The 11,132-nt window shown below is 36.3% G+C and overlaps 1 protein-coding gene and 2 non-coding genes across 4 annotated transcripts; 2 read left to right on the forward strand and 1 right to left on the reverse strand.

Moving 5' to 3' along the window:
• Positions 1–1,370: 1,370 nt before the first annotated feature.
• neurogenin (transcription factor protein) lies at positions 1,371–10,642 on the forward strand. 2 transcript variants are annotated; one of them, XM_018812178.1, is made up of 7 exons: positions 1,371–1,513; positions 2,378–2,470; positions 5,439–5,530; positions 8,713–8,955; positions 9,119–9,315; positions 9,473–9,597; positions 9,728–10,642. In XM_018812178.1, exons 4-7 carry the CDS (start codon positions 8,755–8,757, stop codon positions 10,432–10,434), a joined length of 1,230 nt encoding a protein of 409 aa, XP_018667723.1. In that variant the 5' UTR covers positions 1,371–1,513; positions 2,378–2,470; positions 5,439–5,530; positions 8,713–8,754; the 3' UTR covers positions 10,435–10,642.
• On the forward strand, positions 2,905–2,977 carry trnar-ucg. Its single transcript has one exon. It is a non-coding gene; the product is annotated as a tRNA-Arg (tRNA).
• Positions 3,666–3,738, reverse strand: trnar-ucg. The gene has a single exon. It is a non-coding gene; the product is annotated as a tRNA-Arg (tRNA).
• Positions 10,643–11,132: the final 490 nt, after the last annotated feature.

Consider the following 11,132-nt stretch of genomic DNA (forward strand, 5'->3'; position numbering starts at 1 on the left):
AGAAAATTCACAGCTGTGCTGCAAGGTAAGCTATTATATTGCATTAGGCTGTTTGATCAGGCTAAAAATTAGTTTCTTTGCTGCATATGTAGTTATATATATTTCAAATTCAACCCAGTGGTCATTATAAAAGTTGTCCAAAAATAGTTACCCGCAAAGTTACATACGTGGTAACGCGCACGAGGTGTAAGCAACAGAACACGCATGTTATAGAACTCGTTTCAAAGTAATCGTTTGTATACGTAAGATAGAACAAGAGGATTTTAAAAGGCCGAAGTTTAGAGATGCCTACGTTTAATATCCAGTTGTATCCAAATAGTCAGCCTGAGCCTTCAGAAAATGATACATTCATTCACATTGTTACATATTTGGTAACTCGGAAATGGACACCAGGTTTATTATAAACCGCCCGTGTTATAACGACTGTCGTTGCATGTGTCAAGCAGAAATAGGTAAGACTCATTAAAATGGCCGAATATAGCCTATTTTTTGTAAGACGAGTTCCGCAACTCGATCTTGTGTATAAAACGTATACGTGTATTAAACGATGCCAACCCAGTGGACAGTTCTTAAGAATTGTGTTAAGCCTTAACGTGTAGAGTGTAGGCTAGGGTGTAATAATAAGACAATTTTACCAAATATTGTTTTTAAATGATTGTAAAACTTGCAAGACAAGGTAATATTAACGCTTCAATGTCCCAAATAACTTTTAAACTAAGCGCCTTACGCACAAATTTGGGTTTGAATGAATTTATCCGTGAATGTAATTGATAAAGCTTTTACTGTACATGTGTACTGTTTGGTCCTGTTCGTCCAATTTGTTAGACTACACAAGAATTCTCTCCGAATTCCACGCTTTTTGCCGTTTTAATAATTACAAGGCAAGCGCAGTGCGTCTGGCGGCGGCGGCGGCGTGTGCAAATTACGCCTTCTTTCAAACGGGACGAAAACAGTTCTACTGGTCTGCTGTTAGGCTGTTACAGTTTAGCTTCTTAGGATGTTTGCGCTTAATTTAAACCATGTATAATTGTTTGTAATGACCGTGTTAGTAAGGATAAGGATTGATTAATTGCTGTTTTGAGTCTGAAATTTGCCTTTACTTCTGCTTTATCAAGGGTATATAGATAACAGAGCTATTATTGTAGCCTAATTCAGCGACAGTGTTACATTTAGCACCTGCTTTTATGTTTGCCATTAGAAAATAAAGCATATTTTTTTTATGCCTCGGTTTCCAGGCTCCAATGGTCCAATACCCAATAAACCAGTTGTCATTGGCAATGGAACATGTTGGAATACTGTTTTCAAACACGTATTTGACAGGTTACATGAGCAAATACAGCTGGTAGTTTGTATTTTGTTTATTTTTCAACAGAAACCATGTAAGTACACGTGTACCATAACGTGTGGGCCAGGTCGTAAAATTAAAATGTCTGATTGTAGCGCCACCTAGCAGTTGAAACCCAGCTCTCTTCAAGTATGAAGATTTGGCTGGAGGAAATACAAAACAATAGAGGTTTGCTTTTACTTTTTTTGTATCCAGTTACTGTTTGTGCTAAAACAAAACTATGTTGAAATGATTTTACACGTTTTTTGTTATTTTTTTATAAATATCTTAGTATTATTGATCGTTTACTGCCAGACTGCTTTATGCTGGGGGAAATAGATATACGGTCGGCTTGCTTTTAAATTACTGTAACTGATTAATATTCCTATTAGAATCACTCGCTCGGGTATACACGTTTTAATATTTAACACATATCTTGGTAGCCTACAAACAGTGAAAGATATATTTTAAGATTTCAATTAGAAATTACGCATTGTTTAAAAAAATCTCAAATGCTGACTAAATGTCGAATCTAAAAAGAAAACATCGTATACGTTTTGGAGGAAATTTTATATTTTAACATGAATTGCCTTTTCGTTTTAACCTAAATACTTATATCTGCGATGTAGCCTACTTCTATTCTATATGGGTGAGGTTCTTGTCAAAGACTTGGGATTTGGCCAGATTTGTCCCATTATACCCCAACACCCAAGCTGCTTTCATGTTCCTATATCCTAATTGATTTATTTAACAATATCAAGTAGTGGGTTCAATGCTCGTCGCTGCTACCATTGTGGGCGTATGTGTCCTTGGGCAAGACACTTAACGGCAATTGCTCCAACCCAGTGGCCACTAATGGGTTGTCCAAATTATCAGCCATACATAAAAAAATGAAAAAATCCAAAAAAAATAATCACCCACAAAGTAACATACTTGGTAACTCGTAAGCTGGCACGAGGTGTTAAACCCGTGGGATAACGACTGTCGTTTTCCGGCCACGCGAGGATAAAGTAAGTTACATTCATTCATACATTCAAATCGTGTTATTTTCAGTTAAACGTCCAACATGTCGTAGCTACAATACCAGCGTGCAAAAAGCTATGGAAAAGACATGAAAATTAAGGGACAATATTCGTAAAGATACCGGTAAGGTGTTTGCTTTATCGTGACATAAATTTACTTTTTGAATACAGTAACAAAGGACCCGAATTATTAAAACGGCGAAATGAAGGGAATTCGCAGCAAAACGATAGTCGTTAAAACACGTTATGGATAAAAACGACTAACGTTACCCCGCTGCGCGAGGATAAATATATTTCATGAATACGCTCTTGTATATAAAACAAAACACCCGTTTTACAACTACTGTCGTTGCCACGCGGGCATAAATAGGTTACGTTCGTTTATTAATTCCCTGGTGCATATGAAGCAAAATCCCTGTGTAATAACGACTGTCGTTGGCCAGCCACGCAATGATAAATAGTAACATTCATTCATTTGTACCACAAATCGCGGATTCAGAATTCAAAATCAGATCCAGACAAATTGTATTCAAAACGCGGACGAGATTGAAACGTGGCGGCCGCATGGCCTAATGGATATGGCGTCTGACTTCGAATCAGAAGATTGAGGGTTCGAGTCCCCCTGTGGTCACATTTTTTGTTAAATTTTGTTTTAAACTCAAAAAAGCTATACTGGTTAAGAATTTGCATTATTACAGCTATTGAGTTTGTATAACAAACGTCTTGCATACTAAAGAGTGATATTTTTATAACTAAACCGTAACTTAGGGCTAAAAACAGCGACCGCTGAGCTAAAATAATAGCAAAATCATTTTAAAATATTATAAAGTGATTTTACAAAATAACTTTATTAACTGTTTGGGAATTTCTGTTTCAGTTAGTTACGTTATCTAAACAGTATCTAAAAAGATACGCTACTCGCTGTCCATAAGGTATTTAGTTTCTAAAACACTATATTTGACGTCGTCATATAGCCTACGTGAAGGTTTTAAAGGATAATAAGTATTGAACATATTACGAAACATAATTTAATCGATATGAATCCGAATCCAGATTTCGTTAAAAAACTTTTATTCGGCTTTAGCAAAATGGGTCTATTTATTCAAACAGTTCGATCGTTTTAATAATGTGTGCATACTATATACAATGTTTTATTCCAATAGAGAAGCAAATTTGGTTTTAAGTATTTTTATTTTGTAACTTTGTACACACCTAAAATCATTCAAAAAATAGTAGTGGTACAGTTATTGTTTTTGGTATATGTTGTAAAACAAACTAAATTCATTAAGAATAAATTCTCAAAGCGAGACGAAAAAGTGTGACCACAGGGGGACTCGAACCCTCAATCTTCTGATTCGAAGTCAGACGCCTTATCCATTAGGCCATGCGGCCGCCACGAATGTATGTTCCGAAGTGGCGCTTATATCTGGTGGTTATTTGTAAAAAGACATCCGCGTAAAACGTGTTTGTGTTTTGATTTTGTCGTGTTTTATTACGAGTTTTCTAACTATACAGAATGTGTGCGTGCGCCATAGCTTAGACATTATTTTGATGAACGTTTTTTTACAATTAATTGAACAGAACGTTTATATCAGCGTGCAAAAGGCTATATCAAAATGCTTTCGGATATACAACAGATTACAACAACACTTATAGTATATATAGTGCAACCCATTTGGAAAATGAATTTATATCTGATTGCAATTCGGTTCGAGGCAATTTCGATTCTCGCATGAATGAATATATCCGCAAGATTAGCATGTTACACATGTTTTGGCGCCGAACGATTACCACAAACGCAACAATTAGTAAAATTTAATCACCGCGCCTATGCAGCACGATCGGTACAACATCGGAAATGAGTTAAATCCAAGATTACGAGCGTATTTTAGTAAATTCGGCGCCGTAACGGTCAAACGGGTCTCGTTTGCGGATTACTGTTTTGTATTTCCGAATTAACAAGTGCATTACCGTTAATATCTATTGTTTAATGTACAAATATGGCTTACCAGCCTTGCGACTTAAGAACAATGATATGATTCTATATTTCGGAAATCGAGCCGTCTTTTTCACAGCCATTTTGGCACCAGTACAATAAGTCAGCCTAAATGACCACTGGCCCAATGATATATGTTTTCCTAAAGAAGTCTTTTGGAGATTATCTCATGTAAGCTTTTTGTATCTTTTGTAATTTCCAAATCGCCACAAAAGCTAACATAAAGTACGGTGGGGTAAAATGGGAAACTGTTAGCACATATTATCTCATTCCTCCAAATCGTATTTTAACAATTAACAACGCCCTTTTATAGTCGTGAGGATACGGGTATATAATTCTGCAAATATTCTTCGTTTACTACCAAATGGGACGATAAAACAAAATGAAAACTTGTACCATCTTGCCCCAACGTACATATTGCTCGGTGCCCGAACGTCTACTAGTATATATCTCATTGAAACAGTTATTTTATCATTTGTTTATCATAAGATAGAGTTAAAATGCCACCAAATTCAAAAATTCCGATATACCGTACGATTCGAGCTCTCAACTCAAACTTTACTACGTTTTCTTGTTTTGTAAACACGTCAGTACCAGTCCATACCAGTTTGAGCTATTTTTGTAATTGCCGAATCGGACACGCATTTTTTGGCGAATTCACTTTTCGATGTCGGGACTAACTCTTTGTAGCCACGCAGGTGGTATTGCGGTGATCGTGCGTCACCTTAAAGTGGATCAATGCTACGTCATGGCACGTGACAGTTTGATTGACAGGTAGGGAAGAGGTGTTAGATAACGTCCTTTTTAGGAACAGGTGTATGAAAAACCAGGTGCAATACGGCGCTACAAACTTATGCGCACACGATACAGTGTGCGTTTACCAAAACTCAGATTATGCTACTGTTACAGTACAGAATGAAAAAATTATAATTCGAAAAATAAAATTCCGCGAAATTTTATAGCGACTGCGTGACACGGCATTAAAATGCAGACAACGACATATTTCTTTGCTTAATTTAGTGTTTTTACATTGTTATTATCTTCAAACTAGATACAATTTTTAAAAAATCTTACTAATTTTTTTTTTTTTTTTCAGATTTATTAATGAATCTCAGAACTTTAACTTTGTGGCCGCGAGGTGGCGATAAGGAGCAACCAATACAAACGCTTCAGCCTTCTATTAGCCATGTGAGTCTTAAATACCAAATATATTTAACATAATATAAATATTATTTGTCTCATAGAATACAGAACGAATATTAAATTGTTTTATGTCGTATATTTCAATAATAATTTATTACAAATTTATCAACAAACCCAAATATTATATTGGTTTTAATATTTTACGAGCGTGGTTACTAAAAAATAAGAAGTTAAAACTATTCAGTTCAAAATAACATATTGTCTGTTTCCGCATACATGCAATATGCACGCGTTCATTATAATATCAAGTTTTACCAATTTCCGTAAATTTTTAATGGAACAGTGTAATTAACCCGACTATATTACCGTTTTCCGATCGCATTGTTACGTCACAATAAAACCGCGGTGTGTTCTGCGAAGTTAGGAAGTATCTCATTACGTCATAATCGTCGGATAGTTTTGATTGTTTTATCATAATGCGGACTAAGTAGTCCATTACTACACCGACGTAATCGCCACTTTGTGACGTCACAATACCGCACCAGATCAATGACGTCATCAAAGGGGAAACTCGGAAGTAATAAGTGACGAAATCAAAGGCGGAATTATGACGTTTTCGCTTTTGATTGTTACGTACGTGGGAAAGAGCAAACGAATCGGGAAACGTTTTGCTATCGTAGATTGTGACGAAATAATGAAATAGATTGTGACGTCATGATGATTTTTATCTCCGAATAAACGGAATCGAGTTATCAGCACACGCGTCACGAACATTGTTTACCAACTGAATACAATTGTTAAGTTATTTAAATAAATTTTAATCACCTTAAACCGAGCTGAATTACACGCCGATCAAACATATATTATTTGTTTTACTTTGTCGTTACATTTGTACTTGCTAAAGCAAATTCGCTTTAAAAAACGGCCCTTCTGAAAGCTTTGACTGGTAAATGACATCAAAGCTGCGGCGTTTAAAAGCTGTTTACTGTTCGTTGTTTAATCGGTACAGTGTTTGGTGTTTATTCTATACTCCAGTCTGGTTTATTTTATTTATTTTACACCGTTTTGGTTAATTTTGTTGCGTAATTTAAAATCTGGTACACTGTTTGTCCCGTATTTCCCTACCCGCATTACGAGACCTGATTTTACGCTGTGTGACGTCACGCCATATGGCACAAAATGCAACTTTAAACGAATAAGCAGCGTCCACAAAATACATATCGGGTGTATTGCGTCGCGCTAATTGCTCAGATTTCCGGAAGTATAATATTTCAACCAATCTCTGCTTATTAAAACGTTAGATTGACTAATTAGAAACCACGAATAATGTTAATTGCTCCAACCCAGTGGTTCATTAATTATGGGTTGTCTAAAATAAATGTTGGCCAACACATTTCAGAAAATTAAGAATTCCAAAGTGTTAATCACCCACAAAGTAACATACGTAGTAGCTCGTAAGCGGGCACGAGGTGTATGAAACAGAACACCCGTGTTATAACAACTGCCATCATAGATATCTAAACATATGTTTAGATATCTATGCTGCCATTACTCCGCAATGCGCGGATAAATAAATTACATTCATTCGTATTTGCAAAAATGGTGTTTTTATGTCTGTACGGTCCGGGCATAAAGACGACAGATTGCCACGCATGCAGTCGGGATCAATTATTTATAAATAATATGAATTATTCACGAGGAATGGCGCTTTCCTGAGCCCCGTGATTTAGGAAAATTTGAGAAAAATCACAAAAATAAATTACGAAGTCGAAAATGGAGAAATTTTGGGTAATTTTTATCATGAAATATGACATGCGTCCAAATTCGTGTATAGTAGGTTGGGGTAAAGTGGTCCATGTTTTTATTCTATTTGTCGTCTCATTTAGTAGTAAACAAAGAATATTCACAAAATTATAACTGTATCCTTGCGACTCTAAACAAGCGTTGTTGGTTGTTACAAAACGACCTGGAATTATGGGATATTTTGTGCTGTACCCATCTTACCCCACGATGCTATAAATTCTGATTAAAAAGCGACAAGTTTGTCAATAGTAATTTGGAGCTTATAATTGACGAAACAAAGTAATGGTTCGGTTTATAAATGAAAATAATTGAAATATATACTGGAACATTCTTTATCGATTAGGAGAATGACTTTTGAAAAATATAAATAATTTCTTTATAAAATCGGGTTGGAAAATAGAAATAAAATAAGACAGTAATGTGCCGGTATACATTTTTTCTATATTGATTAAAATTGAAACGTAAAATAAAATTGTCAAAACGCAAAGTGGAATACAGCGTAAGACAATAAATGTAATTGGACAGTTACGGCTTAGTTTAATTGCCATAATTTTGTTTACTACCAAATGGAACGGTAAAGTAGAATAAAGTCCTGGACCATCTTACCCAACCTATACTGTATTTAAAGACGACGTAAATTGGCATGTAGTCGCATTTAAATTCTGAGCAATATTTTGTGTCTCTCGGCAGCGCGCATGAGGTTCGGCGTATAAGAGAACCGAATGCACTTTCCCACAGAAGAAGCGGTGAATATAATACAGACATAGTAATGTCTGGTGCCGCAGCAAAATTCCCAGGTTCCCATGCATATGTCCCCGTATACTATCGCCAGACAAGGTAACTTTCCCACTCAAAAAAACGGTGTCCAACCGCGGTCATGCTTTGTTACGTCCCAGAGTCAAGGTCAGGTATTGGCCCGGTCGTCTGTTCGGTTTTTGAGATTCGTTTCCACTCGGAAAACGCTATTGTTTCATCGCTATCCATTTGTTTGCTAACGTCTAAGTCGCCGCCCGCATTTGCTGGAAGATTTGCCTTTTTTCTCCGATTTGTGACGTCACAGTGCTTCGGCTGATCTCTCTGTTTCATCCCGATGCGCCTTTTTCTCTACTTTCTCTCGGAGCTATATAAGCAGATCGTAATTTCTACTTTCACTATAATCTGTTTTGGTTCTACAGAGCCCAGTGGCTCATATTTGCAGAATGCATTCGCAGCATTTCTGGCAAATATTTCGTATTAACAAAACCTGTCAGGCCAGGGCTTTTTGCAAAAGGCATTGTGACATATATTTTGTATATGTCAAACTCTAGCTAAAGTTTAAAGTTATTCAAAACTATTTTAGGAAAGTACGGAGAGCAGAATACCATATTTTATTGCTAAAATTTCTTTTTCTTCAGAAACTTAACAAATATCTTATTTCATTTCAGATTTCAATCTTGATATTATAAAAATTTTGCTCTTGCTACAAAATGTTGGATTTTTCTTCAAATAAGTCGGAACAAGGTTACGCCATATTTTCTTCTGTTGTTCCGACAAGCATTGGGACATCGGGCGCACAAAAAAACGACGGCGGGCCCGCCATGCATTCGAAGCAGGGGACGGTCGCTTATAACGTCGCAGCCGGGAATGCACAATATACTGATTTAGGAAAGACCTCACAAGACGTAATGGTAAGAAATAAACCAGTTAAATATTAAGTTATTTTTTAACTGTTTGGTGGCTCATTTTGGTATGACTGAAGTTATATTAAAATTCATACATTTTTTTATATTTTTTAAAGATTTTTTTACGATAGTTTAGTTTTTACAATATTTTAACGGTATGATTTTACAGGATCTCTTCCAAAAAGACACAGTCAACAGTAACAACAACAACAACAATAACGACAAAACAGAAAAGCCAAAAAAGAAGCGCAGACGCGAAAGAAGTCCAGTGACAATTAACAAGTTAAAAAAGATTCGACGATCAAAAGCTAATGACAGAGAACGAAACCGAATGCATGGTCTTAATGACGCACTAGAAGAATTAAGGTAAGATGCGAATTTTTTGAACATTTTTAATTAAAATGTTATCATTAAAAAATTTCTACAGAAAAGTAGCAAAAAGCGTTTTCAAATTATTGCCAAAATGATAAAAGAAATAATTTCAAAAGTTTAAATCAAAACTAAATGATTTCTTTTCTTACAGACATGTTTTGCCGACCTACCCCGACGAGACCAAATTAACAAAAATCGAAACCTTGCGATTCGCATACAATTATATTTGGTGTTTGAGTGAAATGTTAAAAAATGGAACAGCGGGAAATAGTTTTGGTAAGTTTGCTAACCAATACGTTAAAGTTGATCTACCAAAATTGTTTTTTTGGGGGGGTTAGCTTTTTCGTATTATAAACACTTTTTAAAAATTCTGAAACATATTTTTAACATTTTAATTTTTTAACAGATGCAAAATCCGCCGCTCAAGAAATGATGTCATCAGTTCTGACGTCATCTCAAGTAGGCACCGAAAACTTCCCAACCGCGCCCACGGCATTTCAAAACTTCGCCCCCTCCAATGACGTCACAGCTACGTCATACCAGCAGCCTGGGCAATACTACCAGCAATACCCAAACCAGCAACAATATCGACCAAATCGTGACGTCATGCAGCCTACTGTGACGTCACTGGAAATCCCCGACGACCTAGAAAGCATCCAAGCTCCTTTTATGTCGTCACAATCTGACTTTGTTCTGGAGCAAGTGGTCACAAACCAAGCTAACCAAGGAAACGAGATTTTCTTTCAAAATCAACAGATACCAAACAACAATAATAACAACAACAACAGCAACAACAACAACAACAATGTTCAAGCAGTTTTGCCGTCGATTTCGAACTCGTTGTTGGCTAGAAGAAACATCTCGTCTCCAATGACGTTACCCAGCAATGGACAAGTCCAATTTCAGGCCCCCATTTCACCTCCATTTTCTGGGAATTCCCCGACGTGCCCCAGCCCCATGTACCCAGTTGCACAGCCCAACTTTTACATGCCGCCGACCCCAAGCGATTGTGGAAGTATGGCGGGATCGTCGCCCTTCAATAGCCCGCAGAAGCAACTTCCTTCTCCCGATGTACCATACATGCCAAACTACTCCATGCATTTACTCCGATAAGGAAAATCTATAAACATTCCCTATTATGGCTTCAAAACGCCAAAATTCATTCTATTTCATTTGTACGCTCTTTTAGGCGAAATTTTCATTTTCCTTACTGCCTTTTATTACCATTATAAATTGTCCGCCAAACGTATCGTGCCAACTTTCTTTTGAATGTTTATTTCTTACACCTGTGTTCTTAAATAGAACTTCCCACAAACCTAAACTTAAGTGTTTTTTCTACAAACCAGTCAAAGCCAAAAATGTCTCAAACTCCTGTGGAAGCCCTCACTAAAACGTCACTTTAGGCGCTTTCTGCCTTCCAATCTCAAAAGCGCAGCATAGCTCGCGCGCCAAAGTTATTTTATCAGCGCAAAGCGTTGATTACCTGTAAGCGCTTGCACCTTATTGGCTGTAACCTCTAGCTTGTTCATTGTAGTTCAGTTAGTTTTAGTTGTATAGAACGGTAACTGCAGTTTAGTATTGCTAAAAGTTTAGTTCGAAGTAGGTCATTAATGTTACAATTAAAGGAAGCAGAATTTAACTGATAGATTTAAAGTTGTGTTTAATGTTTTAAAATAGACTGTTTACACAAAACTAAAGTGTAATTGCAAGCTAAATTTCTTACAACAGTATTTTGGTCTTTAATAAGGATTCATGTAGTAGTACTTTACTCATTTACCAGTTACATTTAGCAACGTTGTATATACCTATAT

Source organism: Ciona intestinalis, chromosome 6 (assembly GCF_000224145.3).
Source record: "Ciona intestinalis chromosome 6, KH, whole genome shotgun sequence".
NCBI lineage: Eukaryota > Metazoa > Chordata > Ascidiacea > Phlebobranchia > Cionidae > Ciona > Ciona intestinalis.

Coding starts and splice junctions, on each gene's coding strand:
- neurogenin (XM_018812178.1), top strand. CDS start 8,755: ATGTTGGATTTTTCTTCAAATAAGTCGGAACAAGGTTACGCCATATTT. Junction 8,956..9,118: donor AGACCTCACAAGACGTAATG/GTAAGAAATAAA, acceptor ATGATTTTACAG/GATCTCTTCCAAAAAGACAC. Junction 9,598..9,727: donor AACAGCGGGAAATAGTTTTG/GTAAGTTTGCTA, acceptor ATTTTTTAACAG/ATGCAAAATCCGCCGCTCAA.